Source organism: Macaca fascicularis, chromosome 4, assembly GCF_037993035.2.
Source record: "Macaca fascicularis isolate 582-1 chromosome 4, T2T-MFA8v1.1".
In the NCBI taxonomy this organism is placed as follows: domain Eukaryota; kingdom Metazoa; phylum Chordata; class Mammalia; order Primates; family Cercopithecidae; genus Macaca; species Macaca fascicularis.
Genome location: NC_088378.1, coordinates 118,242,208 through 118,268,327, shown reverse-complemented (window position 1 = coordinate 118,268,327; position 26,120 = coordinate 118,242,208). Strand labels below are relative to the sequence as shown.

The window sequence follows — 26,120 nt, the reverse complement described above, 5'->3', positions numbered from 1 at the left end:
AAGTCTAAAGTCACCAGCTAGTCTGTATAAATATTAGGATTGGAACTCAGTTCTATACTTTTGCTTTTATGCTAGAAGTACTTGTATCTTGTCCCAACTCAGTGCTGATAAACTTCCTAGGAACTTCAGAACGCATCACGTTTGATTGAGATGTTGGCTTTTAAACTGCTTTCATTTGCCATGATGAAAGTGTAATGTATTAAAAGGGCATAAAAATGCAGTTTTTCAACACATTCACCACACTATGATATGGTTTGGCTGTGTCTCCACCCAAATCTCATCTTGATTTATAGCTCCCATAATTCCTACAGGTTGTGGGAGGGACCTGCTGGGAGATAATTGAATCACGGGGGCGGTTTCCCCCATACTGTTCTCATGTTAGTAAGTCTCATGAGATCTGATGATTTTTTAAGGGGTTTCCCCTCTGGCTTGATTCTCATTCTCTTTGCCTGCTGCCATGTAAGATGTGCCTTTTGCCTTCTGCCATGATTGTGAAGTCTCCCCAGCTGCGTGGAACTGTGAGTCCATTAAACCTTTTTCTTTATAAATTACCCAGTCTCAGATATGTCTTTATCAGCAGTGTGAAAACGGACTAATACACTAGTTTTTCTCAGAAAAGTTTCTTTTCTTCCTCCTTTCTGAACCAGTTTAACCCACATTTTGCTTCTGTCTGAGGCATAACAAACCCAAAATGTGTAAACTGCTCTCATCTTAAGTGTACAGCCCAGTCATTTTTAAACATCTTGATATCCATGAATCATCACCTAGATTGAGATAAAAAAACATGTCTAGCAACCTAGAAGTCTGTCTGTTTGGTACTTGTTCATTTCCATCCAGAGGTAACAGGCTGGAGTCCAGTGGCATGATCACAGCTCACTGCACCCTCGATTTCCCAGGTTCAAGTGATCCTCCCACCTCAGTTTCCTGAGTAGCTAGGACCACAGGTGCACACTACCACATCCAGCTAATTTTGTTTTGTAAACATGGAGGTCTCACTATGTTGCCAAGGCTGGTCTTGAATCCCTGGACTCAAACGATTCTCCTGCCCGGGCCTCCTGAAGTGCTGATTACATGAGCCACTGCGCCCAGCTCATGGTTCTCTTTAATGCATCTTCCATACTTAGATTTGTAATGTTTCATTTCATAGAATATTGAGAGTAAAAATGGGCTTACTTTAGGGATTATCTAGCCTATCTCAGCCTCTGCTTACCAGGAAAATACAATAGTGAGGAATGTATCTTTCCCAGCCGAGGTTGCCCACCAGGGCCTCCTCACTTCCCAGTCTAGTCCTTACCAGTTCCCCTCTGTTATGGACTGAATGTCTCCCCAGGTCCCTGTGTGGAAGCCTAACCCCTAGTATGAGGGTATCTGGAATTGGGGCCATTGGGAGGTAATTAGGTCATGAGGGTGGAACCCTCATGAATGGGATTCATGTCCTTAGATAAGGAGATACAAGAGAAACGATCTTTCCAACACGTGGGGATGCAGCAAGACAACCATCTGCAAACCATGAAGAGCGCTCAACACGAGCCGAATCTGTGGGTGCCTTGCTCTTGCACTTCCAGCCTCCCTAACAGTAACAAATGTCAGTTGTGTAAGTCACTCAGTCTGTGGTAGTTACAGCAGCTTGAACTAAGACATCTTCTTACACTTCCATAAACATCACTTGGCATGTACTTCCAGAATTGCTTATAGGGAATGTTAAATATTTATATGAAAGCATAATGGAGAGAAGACAGCAGCAGATAGAACTCAGTGGCTTATCTTCAGGGAAAGCAGGGGAGGCTTAACGTAAACAAAAAGCTCATTAGCAGGTCCTCTGAAAGCCATGCAACTGGGCAGCTTATTTACAGTTCTGAGAAGGACCCCCTCATCTAGCCAAGCTCTGAAAGGCCCTAGCACCATAGGTCCCCTTCCCCCAGCCTCCTTCCCCAATGTCAAGCACTACAGTGGCTTGAAGGACACTTACTTCCACATTTTCTCTTCACAAGACTTCAGGTCCCTGAGAAACCTTCCAGCTCCTCAGAATATGGCCTAACCCATTAACACATCCGGGATTTCTACGTCTCCTGGCTCATTTTTGTTTTGGGTGGTGGTTTAGAAGGAGGCATCCAAGGCAATGGATTTTCCTTCCATTTCTGAACTGGAAGGCTCACAGCCTCAGATGAGCCCAGCAGCAGAGGAATCCTGGGACCAAGAGGAAACTTCTTAGTCACACGGGGGACTAGATGGGCAGAAAACTAGTCTTTAGGTTAGCAGCAGGTTAAGTAACAATCAGTTGTATCCCAAGTTAGGATCTGAAGGTCTGGGCTTGGCCACAGGTATTTCTACCAAGGAGAAAACACTTTTTGCTTGCTTTAAGATTTATAGTTCTGTTCCTAAAAATCCCAAATTCTCAGCTGTGTTCACATGGTAAAGCTCATGAGAGATGTGAGGCTTACATTCTCTGTCCTGGAGAAGGAAGACCACTATCTGATCTTTAATAAGAGAAAATCTAGACATATCACATTAGACTTAAAAGCAAGTGATTATTTGAGACTTAATGTTGATTTGTCCATAGCTCAGGTAGAGAAAGTCCTTATTATCCACGGGGCCAGCAAATCCACAGCATCAGCATCGCCTGGGAGCTTGTTAAGAAATGTGGGCCCCACCCCAGACTTACCAAGCCAGAATAACACCCCAAAGAGATTTGTATGTAGACTACAGTTTGATAAGCACTGCCCTAGGAATATTCAAATAAAGAAATTAGAGCTCTGAGAAAAGTGTGTTGCTCTGATGAACATTATTTCACGAACCGTGTGTGTGGGGGGCTGAATACTGATCCAAAGACAGGAGTCGAAGACAGCTCTCTGCAGGACTTGCTGACTCACAGTCTAAGTATCTCCTGCTTAGATTGCGGTGTGCACACAGCACCCAGGTTACTCAACATTCATTCACCATGTCCCCACTGACCCAGCACAACAGCAGTTGGGAGTGGAAAAAAAAAAAAATCTTCCAGTGGTCCAGCAGTCAATTCAGTCACACTTCAAGTTCTGTCTCCCCACAGGGGTTGATAGCTGCCAGCGGAGATAAGGCATCTGTTTGTCTTCATCACTATGCTTCTTTCTAGAAACGTCTGAGGTTGCAATGATGAAAAAATAATTTCACGGTATTTGGGTTAATTACAAAAACCAAACTCTACAACTATTTGTTGAGCTGTGGAACTCACACACATTCAAAGGTTTCTGAATGAATGCTAATTCCATTCTTTTATTTCCTCATACCACAAACATTTTGATTTATCTGCCTTTTTACAACCTGATTTACACAAGCAAATTGCAAACGAAAACCAGGCATTCTTTAATCATCCAAAGTGCGTGTATAAAATATAGAACAAACCCTAGTATTTAAACATAAACAGGGGTAGCTGAAGCAGCTTTATTGCAATCTCTTCAAGTTAGCATATTACAGTTTAAATATTTATGCCTGTAAAGGTCTGCATAATCTACAATACAGAGTTATTTTAGAAGCAGTTAAGACTTAACTAATTGGAAAAAACCAACAAAACGTCAACGCAAAGCTGTAACAATTATCTGAAACTTATTTACAATTAAACATTTAGGGTCCTGATTTACAGAACTCAGTGCCTTTCATGATTTATTGATGAGTTTTACAGAGAAAGTAAGCAGTATGTAGAATATTCCCCAGGTAAAATCTGGAGTGAATGGCTTTTAGAGCAGTCTATCAATATGCTTAACTAACAACTAAAGAGTAACAAAACTGTATACAGCAGCAATCAGAATAACAGGCCACAACAGAAGAACTAATGCCATTTTTGACAGTATCCTTGGTATGTATAGGAAGAAAAATGATTGCCATCCCCCACCCCCGCTGCCAACTTTTTTAATTAAAAAAATAAATTGTCCTTAATAATCACTACATGTGAATTCTGGGTAATAATCTCCTTTCTTCCCACAGAGTTGTGTTTAAACTTAATTCCTGCATCAGCAAATTTAAACAAAGAAAAGTTCCTTTGATAACAGCCACCAGAGTTCAATGGGTATTTATTCAGAGGGGAAAGCTTGGGGCAAGGTGACCAAGTGGTTAACTATTCCAATTGCAAAAGAGACATCATAGATAAGGTGCTAGAAACCCAAGATTACCCTTGAAGCACTTCAGTGGATTCAAGTGATTTAATGTACACAACAAAGGAAATGACAAAGGAAAATTAATGAAAGTGTTTTTAAAGAGAAAAATTTCAACAAATCAGGTCCCAGGTAGTCTTTAAAAGAACAAAAATTTACAGTAAACATTTTAACTCTGGAATGCAAGTATTGTACAATTACCAGTACATTACATTTACAAAACTGCTTAGACAGTAGTTGCTCCAGAGTAAGAATTTTAAAATATACAAGCCAGTTTACGATGACTTTAGATATGTTATTAAAATACATTGTTAATCAAAAATACTTTACTATGTACATGTACACTGTATAAACTCTAGATTTGCCTACCAAAGAAAGCCTTAATCAATTTCTGGTTCACTGGCCCAGTACAATTCTATCATTTGGTCTTCGTATCATACACATGGGCTGAGAGGCATGGTACTGCCGTCAGTTCGTCAATAAAACAGTAACGCATTTTTCTTTCTGTAGAACGTCTAGTTGGATGAGTCAGTTTTACTTCCACCATATTTTACTTTCCTAAATGCTGATCCAAGTAACTCTGGGCATTCAGATAATTCATTTGCAATTTGGTTACACTTCAAAATAAGGCTATAATTCATTTCATCAGTTATGACACTGTCTTGCTTGTAGTCAGGATGGTTTGCAATAAACTCCCTCATCCATCTGGCAACTGTCATTAGTTCTCCTGTGGGGCGGGGAAGCGAAAAAAAAATTAAAACCACAGAAGTTTTTTTTTAATAAGTTGATATTTAGTGGTCGGCATAAACGCAATTCTGGAGAGAAATCACTGTGTCCTTTTAGTGTAGCCGCATGGCAGGGGGTGGGAACATCTTTCATAGCGTTTGAAGAAGTCCTCCAGGGCAGGAATTCTAGGTTGTGGGCAGGCAATGAGAACACATACATCCAGGTTCTATGGTACCTGTTAGAGGCCACCCATATGCCGACACTGCTAGCTCTTAAAGGACAGGAGCCAGCACATGTGTACAAGAGCATGTGTCCTCCCGTTTGGCCAGAGGGCTAGGACTACAAATGCCGAGACTGCCTCAGCGGACTGTAGGGTCCCTTGAGCCATCTTTGATCAAAGAGGTAGAGAGAATAAAGAACAGTAAGTAGAGTGAATGAAGAGGGAAATTGGCAGTATACCATTTGAGGGGTGAGGTGGGGTTCTACGGCTATCCTTTGTGACTCCAGAAAGTGTACAGAAGCCTCAAGTTAAATACAGATGCCATTACCATTATTGCTGTCGCTTTATTAATAGCTGACAGCTCCCTTGTGCCAAATACTGTGTTAGGCACTGTAAATGTAACCTTAAAGCTAATAAAGAAAGGGGATTCTCAGGAGCCTCATTGTATGTACAAATGCAGGCTGAAGAACAGTTCAGCTTATTTAACTTACAGAGTTCCTTAGTCCTATAAAAGAGCCCATGACGAGGTACAATCAACACAGTTGGACGTAAATGGTAAGTAAACAATCCAGATGCCATTTCATCATCTGAGATGCCAGTGATTTGAAGATGCACCCCTATTTTCTGAACTGATAAGAAAAAAAGCACTGCTAATCTAAATTATGTGTCAAAGATTAAAAGGTGAATACAATTGCAGAGATACGAAAATGTGAAACAGTGTGCATGAATTAAATACGGCATTATTTTAAAAGACTTGAAGAAATTGAACATTCTAAGATTGTACCGTTCTGTCTACATTGCGAGATTAAGAAAAACAGGTATCATACCAGATGCTCTCTTCTTAATTAGCTTTAGGTAGTTCAGAATACTACATCTAGTGTCCACATCTACTTCCATGTTTTCAAGGTAAGAGTTCAGAATTGGGATCAGTCCAGGAAACACACCTTCCTACAAGAAGCAGGACACGTTATGAACTCCCTGCCGGCGGATGTGCACAGTGAGGCATACGGTACAGGGCCACCCTCCTACCTTCCCATTGATGATGGTGTCTATGCTCATGAGGCTGTACTCCTCTGCAGCAAGCTCTGTGCTGTTCTGGGCCTTGCCACAACCATCCACCACTGCGTTGCCACCTGCCGGAGAAGAGCGTCAGGGGAGCTTTAGCAGCTTGTTGCAGCCTAAGCTGACGTTAGAAATCTAAGATAATGTAATACCTTTGCAAATATCTTTCCTGAAATAAAACATTCCCTGCAAGACAGCATCTCGTTTCTGTGCTGCCTTCATGTTCTCATCAACCTAAGGGAGAAAAAGAATCACGACTAAGTCACAATATTCTTGATCGGACGTACAGGTTGCAGCGCCTTCCTCACTTCTGCAATGAGGACTCACTCCCTTAGGGATTCTACGTTCTGCTCAAATGCTTCCCAGTGGGAGGAACAGGCTTTTTATTTATGTGAGGACTGTGTCACTCAATCATGGATTGGTATGTGATTTTTTTTAACTAATCAGGGAATTTTAAGAGACACGTAAAACCCAAAACTTATATTCACGTGGAATGTCTGTATTTGAAAGCACCTCTGTGACTGAGGCTTGCAATAGACATACAGTGTTGGGAGGGCAGGTGGCTGGTTCCATTTACATAGCAGTGTCTCACCAGGAGTCCCAGGGTAATGAAGGCAGAAGGCAGGACTAGAACCCAGTTCTTCTTCTTCTGTTTTTTTGAGATGGAGTCTCGCTCTGTTGCCCAGGCTGGAGTGCAGTGGTGCGATCTCAGCTCACCCCAACCTCTGTCTCCTGGGTTCAAGTGATGCTTCGTGCCTCAGCCTCCCAAATAGCTGGGATTACAGGCCTGCGCCACCACACCTGGCTAATTTTTTTTGTATTTTTAGCAGAGACGGGGCTGGTCTCGAACTCCTGACCCTCAAGTGATCTGCACACTTCGGCCTCCCAAAGTGCTGGGATTACAGGTGTGAGCCACCGCGCCTGGCCTATAACCCAGTTCTTCTAAGTTGAATGCTCTTCCCCTGCTGCCTCGCCATTGGGGTTTTGCCTCCCCACTAGAGTGAGGAAAGGCAAAGACAGTTCATAGGTTGTCGTATCTGGAATAAGGTTACAGCCCTCCCAAGGGCAGATCACTGCTTTTTGCCCACCTGGTGGCTCCAGACATGTAGACTCACTCATGAAAACCGAAAACTGTTTCATTTGTGAATTCTCTACATCTCCAATGACTTTTTAAGACTCTCAAAGCAGAATTTTAAAAACTTTTTAGTAGTAATCTCTTATTTTCTATAATGAAATCTTATGTGGGACCTCAGTGTATACAATAGTGACCAGTTAGGCTGATGTGGGACAGATGGTACATAAACTCTCTTGATTACCAAATCTCCTCCCACATTCATTATGTGGGAAGTACGATTGTTAACGGTTTCATTTTTGAAGAGACACACAGGACCTTCTGAACAATCTAGATACTCTAGGAGCACACTCAAATAAATAGTATAAATTCCACCATGGCTGTGAACATCTGCTTTCATTACTAGTATTTGTTTCTTTTTTCCTTAGTCTTGTAAAAAGTTGATAATGACCACTTCTAATTTCTGCTTTTATGACTTCCTTTCAAAGTATATTTTATTTTGTTCTTTAGATTCTCAACTACTTAGATTCAAAATCTTTGTTTTACGACATAATTTTTCCTCACACACCAGCTCTGCCAGCAACCTACTGTCTTTCACTTTCCTATACAACCTGTAATTCTAGTTTTGGCGAATCTAAAATCTATACATTTTTAATTTCCAATGTTAAATTTCTCCAGAATCTCTCTTTAGTTTTAGTGGGAACGCATGCTCTATTGTGTCTACTTTTGAGAAGTGAAGATTTTCTTTATTTTTTGTAAACCTTACTCATGGCATCTGAAAAAAGATGTGGTATGAGATATGTAATACAGGCCATACAACCAAGCTTATTAACCGTGCCATTTAACTCCCCCATGGCCCTTCCCATCCTTTGATTATATGACCTGTCAGTTACTAAGTAACAGGCAAGGTACTCTGCTAAGTGGTTTACCTCATTAATCTCACATGGGCTTACAACAGCCTACTTATCCCCCTCTGGGATACATGTGGGAAACTGAGGCACTGAGAATAAGTAACTTGTCCAGGTTAAAAGCCTCCTAAGTAGTACCAGAGATTTATGCATTTAGTTCTCACATCAAAGCCACATATTACCCATCACACTAAATTCTTTTCATGTTACATTTCATGGTACAAAAAGGACCACAGCTATCACATCTTCTTGGAAGAATATATAAAACTACTTTCTCTATCCCATTTAATAATTTTTACCTCACATTTTGCCTGATATCGCTTTGCCATTCCTGCTATCATTCCAAAAGGTCACTATGCAGTTCTTCCCAGCATCTGTCCTTGTTCTAGGTATATCTTGTGCAAACTGTGTTGTTGCTATTTTATATTATCTGTTTTAGCTGTTTAATAGGATAGAGTTTAGTCTATTCAAATTTGTTTTCATTTTATTTTCACCATTTTATGTTCTGTGGGCTATTGTTTCTTCACTCCCCTGGCCCCACACCCAATTTTGTGGCACTGAAATGTATTCCTGGTTCATTTTACCACCCTTTTAGCCAGCAAGTTTAGGAGTAATAAATCCTGTTTCTATACTATTAATAGTTTTCCTTACTTTTAAAGAGGTAGTTTTGAAATTATAACTCTCTAAGTGTCAAGCACTAATGAGTATCTGCCATTCATCTCCTTCCATATCCCCTTACTAGGTGCCATGGTTTGAATGTTTGTGTTCCCTCAAATTCATACGCTGATGCCTAATGCCCATTGTGACAGTATTTAGAAGGTAGGGCCTTTGGGGGGCGATTGGGAGGACCTCCTTTGGGATGTCATGAAGGCTCTACCCTCATAAATGGGAGTAGTGCTCTCATAACAGAGACACCTGAAGAGCTTGTTAGCCCCTTCCACCATGTTAAAACACAGCAAGAAGGCACCATGTATGAACCAGAGGGCAGAAGCTCTCACCAGACACTGACACTGCCGGTGACTTGACCGTGGACTTCCCAGCCTCCAGAATTGTGAGCAATACATTCCCGTTGTTTATAAACCACCCAGTGTAAGGTATTTTTGTTATAGCAGCCCAAACAAACTAAGACACTAGATAAGACTTCTGGCATACTTTTAGCCCTAACTTAATCCATTCAGTTTTGTTAGAAACACCTGAAATTTAAAGAATAATTTGGATGAGAAGATAATTCTGTGGTTGTTAATTCTTTACCTCTCGAGATTCTGAAAACTTCTTTCCATCCAGCATTTAATGTTGCAAATGAGAAGTAGTATCAGTTGATTTTTTTCCCCCTTGGCAGGTCTCCTCATTTTTCCTCTTGTCCAGACAGTTAATTTTCTCTTTGAAATTAATAAATGCCTACATTTGAGTTAAGTATTTGTCTCATCCTTAAGGGAGACTTATTAAGGAAAAATTCTATTATTTCCTTGATTATTGTATTTTATATCTTTTCTATATAAACTATTCTCCTCTTCTAAATTATTACATAAACATTGAATTTTCTAGAGTTTTCCAGGCTTCAGGTTTTCCATAATTTCCATTTCTTCACCATCCTGCTGGGATTAATCTTAATTTGGTCTTCTAAGTCACTACCTTGGATATTCAACAACATCTGCTCTACTGGTGAGAATACTCACCATTAAATAAGCACCATCTATAATGCTTGTTTTATGGATGTGACTGAACCTCTATAGAATTTGTCTGAGGCCACTAATTAGAATTCCTTTAAGAACACTTTCCAAAGCTGAGCATGGTGGTTTGTGTCTGTAATTCCAGCTACCTGGAAGGCTTGGCAGCAGGAGGATCATTTCAGCCCAGGAGTTCGAGACCAGCCTCAGCAACATAGTGAGACCCTGTCTCTAAAAAAGGTTTAAAAATTAAAAATAATAATAATAATTCTTTCCAGTTTCTTATCTTTTTTTTTTCAAGAGATGGGATCTGGCAATGTTGTCAGGGCTGCACTGGAATTCCTGGATTCAAGCAATCCTCCTGCCTCAGCCTCCTGAGGAGCAGAGATTATAGGTGTGTGCTGGGCCCAGCTTACTTCCTTGAAGTAACTAAGTTTCACTGAACAGAGTATACCCTTGCAGGACCAGTTGGGCCCTTCTCTTTAAGGCTGTTAATTGTTCTCAATTTTCTGTTGCCTTCCGGGCATCTATTCTTATTTATAAGCAGAGGCTTAGACCGGTAGCTTACATGCAATCTCTCTTAGATGGATTTGGTCTCCCCAGTAGGTAGGCATGAGGGCAATGTGGGCCCACAGAGTTCTATGATCTTTGGTCTGGGTGTGAGGAGCAGGCATGGGCTGACAGCCTGACTTCCTTCAGGGGGTGTGGGGATGGGCACAGTCTGGCAAACCGCTCATGGAGGAAGGAGATGCCCCAGGGGCAGATGCTGGAGCTAAGCAGTTTCATTCCTGCTTCCATGTTTGCTGTGACAGGGCTGCCCTACTTCTCCATTCTCTGGCCCTAAAACCCTCAACCAGGAACTCCTGCGGCAGGGCCCTCTCTGTTTAGCAGTTTTTTCCAGCCACTCTCTGCCAAGAGGAACCCTGGCCCAGAAACTAAAGACCTTCACCTCCTCAGCTACTGCCCCACCACCCACAGCTCTGCTCCCTCATCACCTGGAGTTGTTCTGCTGGCAAACTGCTCCCAGAAAGCGTGGTTTTTGGTCTTTTGGGGGGCTGATGAACTCCAATTTGTTTTTCTGACAGTCCAACCCCATCCAGATTCTTCAGAAACATCTCAAGTTCAGTTCTACTGAGGATACTTTTCCCGGCATTCCAGCATTTACACTTTCCCTCCCCATCCTAATTTTAACATTGTAATCAACCTGGGATTTTGTGGTGGATGAAATCAATGTGTGGGACTACTTCTAGCCATCAATCACCTTGAATGGAAAGCGTCTAGAAATTAAGCTTAGGTTTAAAAGAAAATAAAGAATAGGCTGATGGAGAAACATTTTATTGCAAAGGGTAAACAGTTCCAAATGAAATCAGGTTGTAAAAAAAGAGCATATATAAATAAATATATCGACAGATAGATCTATACCCATCACCATAAAGAAACATATCCTTACCTTTGACAGTGGAATGAGAAAATCCAATTTGTACGAAAGGATCACTCTGGTGAGCAGTACCACGAACACCACATAGGCAGAGTTCTCAAAGTCTGTTAATTGCACCTAGACAAGCAGAAGCTCAGAGAAGTTACAAACCAACTACACAAACGTGCTCTTCCCTGACCCAGGCCCCTCCTTCGATCATGTCATTCCCAAGCCATCTCCTAATTCCCCATCTGGGTCTGGAAGCCCTTTGCCCACATCTGTTCTCAGAAATCAACCCTCTATAACTTGGACTGACTTGTTACCATGCACATACTTAATTTTTATTTTATATTTAAGAGCCTTCTGACAGCAGCATCAGAAGGGTGATGAACAGCTGGCGAAAGAGTACTTTTGAGTCAGTTCTTGCTGATGCGTGTGTCTTACCTCCATGGGTCGAAATTCTACTCTCCATCCGATGTCTGAGTTTGGAGGAGGGGGCTTAAATCTCATTGTCTGCCAATTTGTGGACTGAATATTCTATGATACAAAAGCAGAGAAGAAAACCAACTTTTCATACATCTGGGAAAATATTAAGATGATCTGATATTTAATTAGGAAAGAAGACTGCTTACTGTCCATACCAAATTTCTTCAACTGACAAAGACAAAAAGGTATAATTTAAGATTTTCTTGGAGTGTGCTCTTTCAGGAAAACAAAACAGCAAGTGTTTACCAAAAGCTAGAGGCCCTATCCCTGCAAGCTGAATCCCACCCAGCTCCTACTCCCTACCTCCCACCTAGGGGGCAGCAGCTGAAGAGCCACGGGGCCCCCACCTTCATCCCTGAGAGTTTTAGGAGCCAGCCTGCCGTTCCAGGTGACACTGGATACTTTCATCTGAGAACCCTGTCACACAACAGTTGTTTCCTTTCTTCCTCCTCTCCTGGGAATGCTGCTGCTTCAATGACCCCAGAGCCTAAGAAGGGTAGCTGTTTCTCAAGACGCTAAGAGAGAGTTCTTTCTTGGCCCTAACCATCTTGGGATCTGATGGCAAGACTGGAAGGATTTATATCTTTTGTGAGTTTGGTGGGGGAAAGAAAGGGGATATAGGTGGTATTTCAAAAGGTATATATGTCAATGTCTACATATAACATGACACAGAAATAAGCCTATGAGAAGCCTATCTACAAAAAAAAAAAAAAAAAGGTGGTATGTCTGAAGCACTGAAATAACTGATCAGGTTATTTTTTGTGCAGTGTATGAATTTTTCACCACTAGGCAAATAAGAAAATACTGAACAACAACAAAACAATATAATCAGTGAGATAAACAGTAAGAATCGTAAAATAAGAGTACTTGAAACCAATTTTTCATTTGTTCAAGTTCTTTTCTGCACTGGGTAAATGAAAGTCTCACGAAATTTCTTTTGTATTCTTCACAGGTACAGAAAACTGCCTCCCCATGTTGGTTTGTGAAGTGAAATGCATATAAAACAGAGGATTCCAGACTCTCAGAAGTCACTAAATAAATAAATAAAAATAAAACTGAGGAGATACCTCAAAATGGTCAGACTCATTAGCATCATCCAGGTGTATTTTCTCTTCAAAAAGTGTCAGTGGGTCTCTAATAAAGAGATGAGCAACATGCTGGGCCAGGAGATGATCAATGCCTGCAAAGAGATCATATGGGAACTCACTGCAAAGCAGGAGATACCCCTTCCTCTTAGTCCAGAAAGACGACAGGATAGCTCAGGAAGTTTAAAGAAAGGGTGTCTAGAAGCTTGAAATAGCTGGTTTGATTAGTATCCTCACCTCGCCCAGTATTTTATCCTGCGGACACTGCAGAAATGTCAACGTTTTATTCACTACTTACACAATGCCTGCTGGGGCACTGGTGTGGACCTACACACAGACCTCCAAAGTAAGCTCCTTTTGCTAAAAGTCAAGAAGATCTCACAAGTATTTGGAACCTGAAACTTTAGGAACAAGCAGCCTCATAAGGAAAGTTAAAGACTTCACACTAAAAATAGAAACCAGACCAGGAGTCAGCAAAAAAGTGTATAAGAGCTTTGAAGAACTAAAGGCGTACAATTAAACCCAGAGAGATGCAGTGGGAACCCACCTTCCTGCAACAGCTGTTCGTAGATCTCTTTATCTATCGTCAAGTCGATGTCATTATATTTCTCACCACACTTAGATAAATAGCTGTCTATTGAGTCATATCGGGATTTACTGATCCTATAGTTATTGTTCTTCAATGGCTAAAGATTAAAAATATATATGAATGAATATGCTATATAAAATGAGTTGAAAATAATATATTTTTATGTATGATAATTATATAAAAACCTCAACATAAGATACAGAAAAAAAGTTAGAGAGCCCTGAAAAGTATTATTAAGGAAAATTATATTTTTTAAAATCTGAAGGTAATTTAAATACCCTTTTTTTCTGGTATGATTTAAATATACTTCTTTCTTTTACAAGCAGATCACTTTCATTCTTATTAAGCTAGGGAAAATAAATGCTAAGGTTAAAAGCAAATAAATAAATCAATCTATAATGTAAGATAAACCTATCAAAATAATTTATCCTTTAAAGTTTATTTCTACTTAGAAAGCATGTTCAATAATTTATGAACAATTACATGAAGACCAGAGCAGCAGTAGTATAGCCCTGGTTAAGAATATCAAAAACACTTATGAGGGCTCCTTTAAAATCACCCCTGGTTCAGGTCCCATCCTAGAGATTCTTATTTAGTAGGTCTAGGATAGGGTCTCGGTGTCTACTTTTAAAGATTTCCATGGGTGGTTCTGATGCACACCCCTTGCTGGAGAGATGCAAGGGTTACTTTACAGTTCAACATGCAAACAAGAGGTGCCATCTCACCCTTATTAGTCAATGCCTAACCTTTTACATGAAAAAAGAATCTCTGACACAAATTATACTTTCCACGGCAGAAAGAACCATATACAAAACACTCATGTGGCACCAAAAAGCCTTTTGCTAAAAACAGCCATCAGCACTTCCAAAATATAGAAAAATGGCACTACTAATTTTAAATGAAGCTAAAACAAATACAGACATCAACATATGATAGAAATTAACTCCCCACCTAGACCAAATCTTTTTCCTCACTTTAGATAAAAATTTCAGGGAGATATCCTAAAATTGCAAGTAGTTACAAAAGATCCATTTTTACCTGCTTGATTTAAAAGGGCTATTAAGGAACAATAATTCCCACCTCCAGTCCTCTCTCCTCCCGAGTTCTATCATCTACAGATGCAGAAATCACTCCCCAGCGACAATCGATGTCTGACACATAGCCTCGGTAAAAGGGAGATGCAGCACTCAAAGCCATCTAAAAACAAACAAAAGTCAGCTCCTGCAAATTCAAAATGTCACTTACATGCTAAAAAAAGCTCCATGCAGTTATATTTCTGATAAAAAATAATCAGTTTGTGCAACCCATACAGAGCTCCACCACACGTACCTGTGCCTATCTTACAGTGAAATATACCAAGAAGAATCCAGTTCCTTGGGTTTGATTCACTTAAATCATCCTCTCTCTAATGTGAGGACATGAAGTATGGGAGAGGGAAAATGTCCACATTCAAACTTGACGTTTAACAAATCAATGTTGTACTAGTAATAGTAAACTTCTACAGTGTAGACTCTCAGTTCATTATACCTAAACCTGCATACTACTTATATTAGTCCATCTCTGACTGAGGTCTTAACTGGACTTAAATAGCACACCATTAGTAAATTCTGCATATGTTATCTTATTTCCTACGAAGTAGTATTTAAAATAAGAGGTAATTTATACTTACGACAATTGGACAGATAGTGGCCAACTGATCATAAAGGTATCTGGCCTCAGATATACTGCAGGCTTGGAATGTCACCTGTTTAAGAATTGCAAAGTTATTAACACCAAGGAATCATTAGCATGCTCCCCAAGCAGTGAAATCAGATAAGGAAGGTGCTGGGGAGAGACGGGCAAGTTAACAATGCTTCATGAATGGCAACATTTAATGCAAGAGTTTTGTTTAAAAGTTGTCTTAGGTGAATTTAACTAGAAAATGGTATTTAATTATGTTCCATTGCCTATAGGCAACTAATATAAATAACCAAGGTCCTAAGTGAAATAAGATTAAGTAGTCAAAAAAGAAAAATAAGACACAGACATACAATGACCTTTAGCAAAGCATTTTCTCTTCTACTGGCTTGTTGCCTTCCTATCCCTTCAGTTAGTGAGGGATGCAAAAGGTATTTGGACCTGTTAACTATTGTTTCCTTTCCCTTCCTTTTGCTTTCCTTCCCTTCCCTTTTCTTTTCTTTCTTTCCTTTTTTTTTTTTGAGATGGAGTCTCACTCTGTCACCTAGGCTGGAGTGCAGTGGCGTGATCTCAGCTCACTGCAAGCTCTGCCTTCTGCGTTCACGCCATTCTTCCACCTCAGCCTCCCGAGTAGCTGGGGCTACATGTGCCCACCACCATGCCCGGCTAATTTTGTTTTTGTATTTTTAGTAGAGACGGGATTTCAACGTGTTAGCCAGGTTGGTCTCGATCTCCTGACCTCGTGATCCGCTCGCCTCGGCCTCCCAAAGTGCTGGCATTACAGGCGTGAGCCACCGCACCTGGCCAACTATTGTTTTCAAACTTCACTGGTGGCAGTATGGTGAAGAGCTTGGAAGGGGGCAAGACTAGAAAGACTGGGAAGCAGTTAAAATACTGCATCTGTCAAGGAAAAGGCTGAGGAAGGATGTGGGGGAGAGTGATACTAAAGTCAAAGTAGCAGGCACTGGTGACCAAGGGGAGACCGAGAGTGGGGGATGGCTTAGGTTTTGGCTTGGGTGTTCAGAGGTTAGAGATAAAGAGGTGTCATGACGTGATGGACTTATGAGGCCAAGAGCACAGACAGAAAAAGAGGTCCTCTAAGTGGCTAGGTCTCCAGGGCTGGTGCTCAGAAGAAAAATCTGAGTTGTAGAAATACCTGGGGAGTAGGCTCAGACAATGTCCTGAAGATGGGGAGATCACCCAGGAAGCCTGCACAAGGAGGGTAGGTAGGACACTTAAGAGTCAGGCAGAGAGAAAGATCATACAACTTGGTGAGCATAAATTCTTTGTTACCCAACAGAAACCAAAACCAAAAACAAAAGACCTGCTTTTTTTCCAAGAGGGTAGAAGGGACAAGGAACACAAATGTGTTTGTGTTAGCACATTAGTCATAACTGCAAGTTGGCAACAGTTTTAATCTCCTCTGTTGTTGTTATTCAATAACGACAGTTTGAATTTCGTGTTATTCAATAACGACAGCTTGAATTTAGTGTTGGAACACGAAATAATTTTAGTGTTGAAGACTTGAAATACAGCAGCTAAGTGAATATTTGACTGTTACAATCTCAACTTGTTAGTTCCAATGGTCTTAGCTAGATCTCAACTTTGTTTTCCACAGCAGACGTCTACTGGAGACTCAAGTTTGCCTGCTCAATTATAATCGCATTTCATGTCAGTGTGGAGACTATATTAACTAGTCATTACTAGCTTAATAATAATTAATAATTAATTCACACAGAGAAAAGCTGTGTCATGGGCACCAAAGAATAAGAGTTTCAAAGGTTAAAGTAGACAAAGATTGATAAGGGTTGGCAATTAGGTCACTGATAACCAAACCAAGGGGAGTTGCTGCAAAGAGGGGGGAACTTGGAAATCACTTTGCGTGTGGCATGAATTACACGAGCAGTGAGGAAATGGGAGCTGGCACGCAAAGTCTTTATGTACTTATTTGCTGAAGTGGAAGCTCCAGAAGGGCGGGGATCTTTCTTCCCATTCTCTATCCCAAGTGTGCAGGACACCTGGTTAGTGCTTAACAAATGAGAATCTTGGGGAAAAAAAAAAAGAGGTGCTAAAGAGGATAACATAAGGTCAAAGGTATGGTGAGAAACCTGAAAGACAGGGACCCCAAAGGCCAACTGACAAGGCATTGAGATTTAAAGAAAAACAAAAAACAAAAAACTACATGTTTCCCAAGTATTTTGACTAAATAATTATTTTGAACATGCATCTCTTAGTTTTTTATGTCTTTTTTGTGTTACTCTTAGGTATTTTAGTGTGTGTCATTTTTGTTTTTAAAAAGATACTATGAGAAGCAGGTTTTCTTTCCAGTTTTTCAATTGGCTTCTCTCAGATGGCCTGTACACAATACATAATTTGTAGGTGAATCCTGGGAAATCCAACCCCAGAGAAGTATACAACAGTGAAGTGACTTAGTTATTTTAAATACCTTTAGTAATTAGCTTTCTTACTCTAGAGCTGATATGCAATCATCAAATTAAATAGGACATCACTGTGGATAATGGCTTTAATGGAAGGAAAAAAAGTTCTTATGCCTTAAAAAGCTATGAATACATGAGTAATTTGGGCTTCTAGTGTCCTTTTAAAGCATCATATAAAGGAGAGGCACAATGCTGCCAGGAAACTGATGGGGGTGGGGCTGGGGGTGGAGGGAGGAACTAAGGAAGATATATGTTAGAAACCTAAACATCTAATCTAAACTTTATCTACAACCCAGATCTGAAGTCACATGACTTTGGGGGGGTGGGTTGGGGGGTCTCATAACCTGTCATGAACTTAGTGCTTTTTTTTTTTGGAGACAAAGACTTGCTCTGTTCCCCAGGCTGGAATGCAGTGGTACAATCTTGGCTCACTGCAACCTCCGCCTCCCAGGTTCAAGCGTTTCTCATGCCTCAGACTCCTGACTAGCTGGGATTACAGGCACATGCCACCATGTCTAATTTTTGTATTTTTAGTAGACACGAGATTTTGCCATGGTGGCCAGGCTGGTCTCAAACTCCTGACCTCAAGTGATCTGCCCACCTCAGCCTCCCAAAGTGCTGGGATTACAGGCATGAGCCACCGCGCCTGGCTGTGAACTTGGTGCTTTTTAAGTGATTCCTGAAAGGCCCCAAAACAGTCAAGAATTTGAATGTGGTTAAAATGCTTTTTGTTTTATACACTAAGTCTTCCATTAGCCTTAAAAAATTACTTTAAAACTATTTTTTCTGCTTTACTGTAATAAGTAGTTTCTTTTTTTCCCCCATCTCTCTAATGATACATAATAGATGTACACAGCTTCAGGGCACACGTGATAATTTAATACATTCATATAATTTGTACAGATCAAATCAGTGTACTTGGGAAAGAAGTCGTTTTAGCGTTCCACTGAAGAGACATAAAGCAGGGATTCTGGTGGTGAATTGGCAAAATTCAATTCATGTGCCACACATGAAATGCTTTATCTGTGCTAATGATTTAAGTGGCGTAGTGAAACTGTATATGTCATTGGGAAAAAGAAAACAATCCTACACCCATGACAGAGCTTACACTGGATGGAAAACTTCTATCTACAAGCAATAAAAATATTGATCATCTACCACTAGGAAACATTTATGGGTATACATACAGTGTTTCAGTGGAAAGAAATCCCTTGGAACTATATCAGAGAAACTATGCGGTCCTTGGCAGAACACCCTGGTTTAATATTAAACCAAGAAAAGGCAATCAATACACTAACAGCACTTACACAATTCTAAAACCATGTACTGTAAGCTCTAGAACTTAATGGTTTTCTTTAGAAATACTTGTAATTAAGATAGGAAAACAGATATGCAGTTAAAAGTTGAAAAATCTCTTTTTTCGTGAAATGTGATGGTTTGTGTTTATTTGGAAGTCACATATTTTATGCTACCTATAAATGTCAAGAAAACAGAAAGAAATTATCCTCAGTCATGTTATTTAAACACATTCAGAATGGAAAAATCTGATTCTAGCATTCAATTTGGATTATACTTAGTTTTGAAAATAAACAGACCAGAGATATATGCGCAAGAAATGCGTGTACACGCGGTAGCTGTCTGAGGTGAAGGAAGGCTGGGTTCTGGGCCTCTGCATTGAGAGAAGTCAGGCTGGGGGCTCAGAAGGGTCTTAATGGGTCCAGGCTCTGCACGGCCCCGCGCCTCTAAGGACGCTGTTTTTAATCAGCTGAAGTAATCAGAACTGGATAAAATTTCCTTGGACATTAAATAACAAGCACCCTCTCTCTTTTACTTCCATTAGTTAAGGCAATAAAATAAATATTGGCTTAGAGTCAGATCTAGAAGGGGACTTAATATCAGCCCTTCTTTCAAATGACGAAAAACCTGAGCCAAAAGATGTAAAGGGAGTTGCCCAAATACCTGAGTAGTGACAGAGCCAAAACCCAACTGCAGGCTTGCGTGTGGCCACCTGACGGGTTCCATGCTCTTCCATTCCGGTCTTAAGCGCGCTTGGACACTCACTGCCAGGGGCACCATAATTTAAACAGATCCAGGAAAATTTTTTAATGGGTAAACAGAGACAGGCTCCTGTATACTTCACTCAGGGGCAAGATAAACACAAGCTGCTAAGTTATTTACTCTTTTTATACCTCTAGACAGTTTTGCACAAATCCCTTGGATCACAAAATCACTGGACTATTTCCATCAGAGCTCATTTTCAGAGTTTAGAACAATATTTAAGCCACCTCATTAGCCTGTCACGAGATGGCAGTAAAAACTAGGCATATAAAAAGAGAAGAGCAACAATGACAGAATATATTGCATTTTAAGTTAACTGAAATTACAATTACAAAGGTACATATACTGTGTATACCTTTGTGGTGAACCACAGAGTCTGTAGAACGATCAGTCATAGACAGCTACCAATGAATTTGCTAATATAATTTCACTGTTTTTCAGAAAGGCATACCAGCTACCATTTCAACCTCAATAAAATGTGATTTTTGGAACAGGAAACATACATATATAAAGAAGCTAAAAAACAGAAATGGATGGAACACTTTGCCTCTCTGTATGTTTGAAACAATACCTGAAGACAGCAATTGCCCATTCCAAATCCCATGGCATCCATGTAAATATGATCTGGCTTAGAAGCCCTTGAAGCTTCATCATCCTCAGGAAATGTTTCTATAAATGGAGATGGTGTATTCTTGTCCTTAAATACTGTATTATAAAAATACAAAAATAAAAATGGTTTCGAATTCAGGATTAAACAACAATTCAACATGTCTCTCTCCCACCCCACTACCTCTCAGTAGACTTACTTGGTACATTGATGACAACCTTTTCTCCTCTCCTATGTCGGATGTTTCTTGTTAAGGTACTAAAACAGACAACCAAACGTCATCAATTGGTCACCTAACAGTCATCGTGTAAAAGAAGAATTTGATTACACACAAGTAAGCGGAATGAAATCATACCTCAGATTAGTTCTCTAAGACAACTCAACAAATAACGTATCTGAGTCAAGATACTATAAGGGAACTTTCTGATTAAAGGTTTTGCATGACTATCAATTCTTTGGCTCCTGCTCAAGAATGCTGTTCTGTCTCCTGCTCAACCCCTGCTCCCACGGCTCCCTTAACTTACCAAATCAATTCAGGTGTTCAAAGTCTGCCATGGTCTGCTTTCACTGTTTCCAACATGTCCCAAATTAACTCCAAAGACTTTGGTCAAACTTTAGTACCCACTTTGCCCAGGCATCTCTGGAGCCCCAATACCTTGTTCCTCCCTCCTTCAAATCTGCAGGATTAATCCTTATGCTCCAGACTCATGCTTGTTTAGTCCAGAAGCTACCAGGCACACTGTGGCCACTGAGTACTTGAAATATGGCTTGTCCTAATTAAAACACGCACGTGCTGTCAGAGTAAAATATACACCAGATTTTGAAGACGCAGTACCAAAAAAAACACGAAATTACTTGTGAATAAAGGATTACATGGTTCAAATAACATTTTTGGACATATTGGGTTAAATAAAATATAAAATTATGTTCATCTGGTTTTTACTTTAATGTGGCTATGAGAACATTTACAATTACATGTTTCTATGGGCAGTGCTGCTATAGATTCAGCCTAAATGCCACTTCTTCCATGAAGCCTGCTTTGATCCCCTCAGTCAGAAGCATCTCACTTTCTCCAAGAAGGATTTCTGGTGCATCTCTTGACATCTGTTATAATCTCTCTCTTCTTGAGCAACTGAATTATTTTTATTTTCCTTTAAACACATGACAACATATGAAGTTAGAAACTATGTCTACAAGTATCTGTCTTCCCCAAAAGGCTCTGCACGTAGCAAACGTGCGGGCCTGTTAAAAGTAATGAGAAGTCTCCATGTTGCCACTCTGGGGCAGGAGCCTAGGCTCAGGGTGACAGATGAGCATGCATTGTGCAAAGCTAAGATCAGACTAGTGACAGCCTTAAAGCAACTTAAAACCTCAGAATTGAACGACAAACCAACAGAACTCGAAGTTAATGGAAGAGAAGAGAGTGCTTGTTATATATATCAGGTACCGTACCTACTTTATAAGTTATATAGAGTAAGATGGGCAGATCACAGATACTGACGGTTAGATAGAGGGAAAAAAATTAGAAATAACGAAAAGAAAAAAAAAATCCCAGTAGGCATTTACAGACCTAGGACTGAAAATAATCTCCTCATTAAAAGAGGTCAGTGGCTCAGCTAGTAACTTTGTGATGACTTGGAGAACTGACAAGCCTGGTGCACGCATCAACAACCAAGGAGCCTGGGGGTACTGAAGATGTGAACAGGTACACATCTGCTGTCTTCTCTGGTTACTTAGGAAGACAGCCAAAACTCAGTTAATGCTCAAAAAGGATTTCTAGACAGAAACACTATACTCTCAGAAGTCAGGGGTCTAGCGAAGGGCATCTGCATTTCAACACAAAGCCATACTCACCTGAAGCGAGGGTGCTTGTTTATTGCTTCATCTGGAAAGAAGAGGGACTTGGAAGCTCCTCCTTCCACTGGGTTGGGTTTGACCTCGGGCAGTGTGAACCCAGGACAGCCTAATCTACAACAAATTGAAGAACTAAATAGATGGGATTTGTTTACAGGAATTAATTGTGTGCAGTCTTGCCATCACTGCACCTGCTAAAGACACCTCATTTCTAGTATCCCCTTTTCAGAGGGTTTTGTGTTTACAAAACAAATGTTGTGTAAATACTGTGCCCCTTTACAACCACCCCCACACTTCTTGCTCACAAGGATCTTCTTTTAATTCCAGCCCACTAGTAACTTTATCCAAGTCTCCACTCACCCACAATCCACACAGCATTTACTCGGGTCCTCTCCATCTCTTCATCTAATAGAAAGGACTGACAGCACAGAAGTCATTTCCCTTGGTCACATCAGCTGTCATGGGTGACAGGTGTCCCCCTACATGGCCTATGATGGGTGTCTTCCTTTTCCATCTCTAAACTCTCAGATTATCTTTGGACCCCCTGCATGGCACCACTGCCTCCCACTTCCCGGTAGGCTCTGAATCTGGAAGGAGCCTGTTTTATGCCTCTGTAGGTCACCTCATGAGTCCCTCAAGATTAGGGAGTATCTCTGCAGGTATCCCCATCTACCCCTGAGATCACCCTCTGAAGTCTGAAACCCAACCCTTTTCTCTTACTTAAGGAGCTCTACTTTCAACACAGAAAAATGAAGCTCCATATTTATTCCTAAGTGTAAAGCTCAAATTCCACATCACTTTTAGTGATGGCCCCAGTTTTTCCAAGTTAGGAATTTGAGGTCAATAGATTACATGTGCTGTGAGGGAGGACAAGGACTAAGTGAAAGCCAAACAAGGGAGGAGTTTTAAATCAGTGGGAAGAAACTTTTGGCTTGAGGCTCAAGATAAGCTCATACCTTTTTTTAAAAAAATTATTTTTTTTTTTTCTGAGACAGGGTCTTGCTCTGTCTCCCAGGCTGGAGTGCAGTGGTGCAATCATAGCTCAGTGCAGCCTTGAACTCCTAGGCTCAAGTCATCCTCCTGCCTCAGGCTCCAGGGTAGCTGGGATTACAGGCGTGAGCCACTGTACCCAAGTTTTTTTTTTTTTTTTTTTTTTTAGGGATGAGGTCTCACTATGTTGCCCAGAATGGTCTTGAACTCCTAGGCTCAAGTAATCCTTCTGCCTCGGCCTCCTAAAGTGCTGGGCTTACAGGCGTGAGCCACCACACCTGGCCATCCATGCCTTATTTTTAACCCCTACCTTTTCTTAATATAAAATAAAGTATTTGTTGGCTGCCCATATCCACTTTGGAAACAATTGAAGGTAGTGATCTTATCTAGAAAACAGTTCCCAGCTACAAGGGTTCTTGAGAATTCTTGAAGCTATGTCCATTATTTACTATGAGCCAACAACCTTAGAAATAGTTCTTTGGGAGAGTAACAAACTTAAATCTAAGGGGATTCCTTGCTCACCAGAATCAGATTGCATGAAAAGAGAATGAATATGTGTTTGTGTGGCAGGGAGAAGGTAGAATCAGAACTTGCATCTTCAGACACCTATGGCACTGCTTCATTTTGGACCAATGCTGTCCCACAGAACTTTCTGGAGTGAGGGAAATGTTTAATATCTCTACTATCCAAAACAACGTCGTAGTCACTAACCACGTAGTTACTGAGCCCTTGAAATGAGGCTAGTTCCTCAGTCACATCAGGAACTATAATTTTCATTTTATATAATTTTAATTTTAAATTTAAATAGTCATATGGTTACTGTTTCGGACTACAGTTCCACACTATAGAGCTTTGCATCTTTATAAAGAAAGTCACCCTGTTTACACTTAAGAACCAGAGTACTCCTTTCTCTCTTGATCCTATACTACAACAAAACTTTATCATTTACTGTGGATGTATAGGGAGGCTTCTAGCCACTAAATAACTAATAATTATTGTTCCAAGTCCCAAAATACCTTCCTATATGGACAGGGTATAAAAAAATTATACATATAATTTTTTCAAAATTATAGGTTTTTAGAATAAAGCTTATTCCTCTGTCTCAACTCCCCCTTCACAATGACTTAAGATGCTGAATCTTTTTATTTTTATTTATTTATTTATTTTGAGATGGAGGGTTGCTTTGTCACCCAGGCTGGAGCAGAGTGACACAATCTCAGCTCACAACCTCTGCCTCCCAGGTTCAAGCGATTCTCCTGCCGCAGCCTCCCGAGTAGCTGGGATTACAGGCACATACCACCATACGTGGCTAATTTTTGTATTTTTTGTAAAGACGGGGTTTCACCATGTTGGCCAGGCTGGTCTAGAACTCCTGACTTCAGGTGATCTGCCTGCCTTGGCCTCCCAAAGTGCTGGGATTACAGGTGTGAGCCACCATGCCCACGCATTTAATGCACGCTAAATCTTTTTTAAAAAGGCAACTATCCCATATGGAACCATTCTCAAGGTAAGGGACACATTAGGTTTAACCCAAAACTTTATTTTCTGGCCCAGAAGGAAACACCACTGCCCATCAATCCTATATATTCTTCAGCTTTAATATATAAAACAGTTCTGGTTTGTGTTACAAATCCCCTCCCACTTTCTTAATTTGCTAAGTGAAATGTATAACCCTCTTAATGTTAAGGGGGAAAAAAAGGAAAATACAAGGTATTACATTTTCCAGTACACTAGAAGTTGTCATTTAACATCTGTAACCTCCTCCTTGGCCTCTACTCTAGTATTCTAAGGTTTTCAGGACAATGACCTGTAGCAAAAGCCTTGATGTGTCTTCTCTTCCCAGCAGTTCACCGACTCTGCCATCTTTTAAACCACACACTTTTCCTATCACCAGCACCCACCAGCATCCAGGCAGCCCTTGTCTATCCACAGGGAGCTCGCTCACTCACTTCCTACTAAGCCCTGGCACCTACAGCCCAAGTGAGGTCTGCAAAGCAAAAAGGGAATGCCATTCACCCAACCCAGCCTTCCCAAGGCCTCCAACTGTTTTTAGGAGAACAACTAAAATTTGTGGTTAACCTGACCTGCCTGCCAATTACCTGCCAGCTTCCGTTTACCCCATACTTGCACTTCCTCCTCAGCCTCCTAGTCACACTGGCCAGCTTGCTTTCTTCTAGTTCCCAGGAAGTCCCCGCTTGCTTGGCTCATCCTAGGACTTCTACACACACTGCTTCCCCTCCCTAAGACCTTCCTCAGCTCCCCATTCCTATTTCACTCCTCCTGGAATCTTGGACATGCCACCCCCTCTCCCTCTACCCACCAGAGTCCACTGGATACTCAGGTTGTACTCTTTGTTCCCCATCTCCTCCTCCTCACATGGCCCCACTTTGACACGTATTGAATCTATGGGTATTTGATTGTCCTTCGTCCCCCCAGCTCCACAGAGACAGATCTGTCCATCCTCACTCATGAGAGCATGCCCATTCTGCCTGCAGCAGGCACTCAAGTGTCTGAGTGAATGGCAGGGCCAGTGATTTTTCACCTCCTCTTTCAAACATTAAGTCGAAGAAATGTGCCCACTCTAATCAAAACAAATCTGTCCACCCTCACCCAGCTGGGATTTTCCTTCTGGTGGGGAGAGGGAGGGAAGTGGCCTGTACATATAGAATGAAGGTATCACAGAAATAGAGATGCTTCTATAAATGTTAGATGGCTGGCTTAAATAAGTTTTCAACTATTTAGATGTTACAATAGAGATATAAAAAACAATAAAATTCCCATGTAAATGCCCCTCTGAGGCCAATGATATGACCCTGAATGGCTGATGGACATTTATCAGAGAAAAGGTATAAAAATAGTTCAAAGTGTTCTCTCCACCACGGATACCAACCCCCAGAGCTCCTTTGAACTTTGAGGAGCTAAGTATACTGTCACAATCTGACAGACACCTAGCATAGATAAATCACATTCATGCTTTGGCAGAAATGTATTTTTACATAGGGGTTCTATGTATAATACATATGATATTCATGTACCTCATTCTAAGCGAAGAACATAATTTCACTATTTACTTTTATGTACTTTTGGTCATAACTAGATTTGATGACAAACCCTAAATCTTCTTTTCAGGACAATATGCA

At 40.7% G+C, this 26,120-nt stretch overlaps 1 protein-coding gene across 1 annotated transcript in view; it reads right to left on the bottom strand.

Annotated features, from left to right (window-relative positions):
- Positions 1–3,186: 3,186 nt before the first annotated feature.
- Positions 3,187–26,120, bottom strand: part of GCLC (glutamate-cysteine ligase catalytic subunit) — a 47,474-nt gene continuing 24,540 nt past the window's right edge. Inside the window, exons 4-16 of the mRNA XM_005552725.4 lie at positions 21,991–22,104; positions 20,336–20,394; positions 20,101–20,234; positions 15,026–15,100; positions 14,437–14,553; positions 13,315–13,453; positions 12,750–12,862; positions 11,641–11,733; positions 11,230–11,334; positions 6,285–6,366; positions 6,100–6,203; positions 5,898–6,018; positions 3,187–4,851 (exon numbers count right to left, since the gene is read on the bottom strand). Coding sequence (XP_005552782.2) covers positions 4,640–4,851; positions 5,898–6,018; positions 6,100–6,203; positions 6,285–6,366; positions 11,230–11,334; positions 11,641–11,733; positions 12,750–12,862; positions 13,315–13,453; positions 14,437–14,553; positions 15,026–15,100; positions 20,101–20,234; positions 20,336–20,394; positions 21,991–22,104 — 1,468 coding nt within the window. The 3' untranslated portion in view covers positions 3,187–4,639. The remainder of the gene's footprint in view (positions 4,852–5,897; positions 6,019–6,099; positions 6,204–6,284; positions 6,367–11,229; positions 11,335–11,640; positions 11,734–12,749; positions 12,863–13,314; positions 13,454–14,436; positions 14,554–15,025; positions 15,101–20,100; positions 20,235–20,335; positions 20,395–21,990; positions 22,105–26,120) is intronic.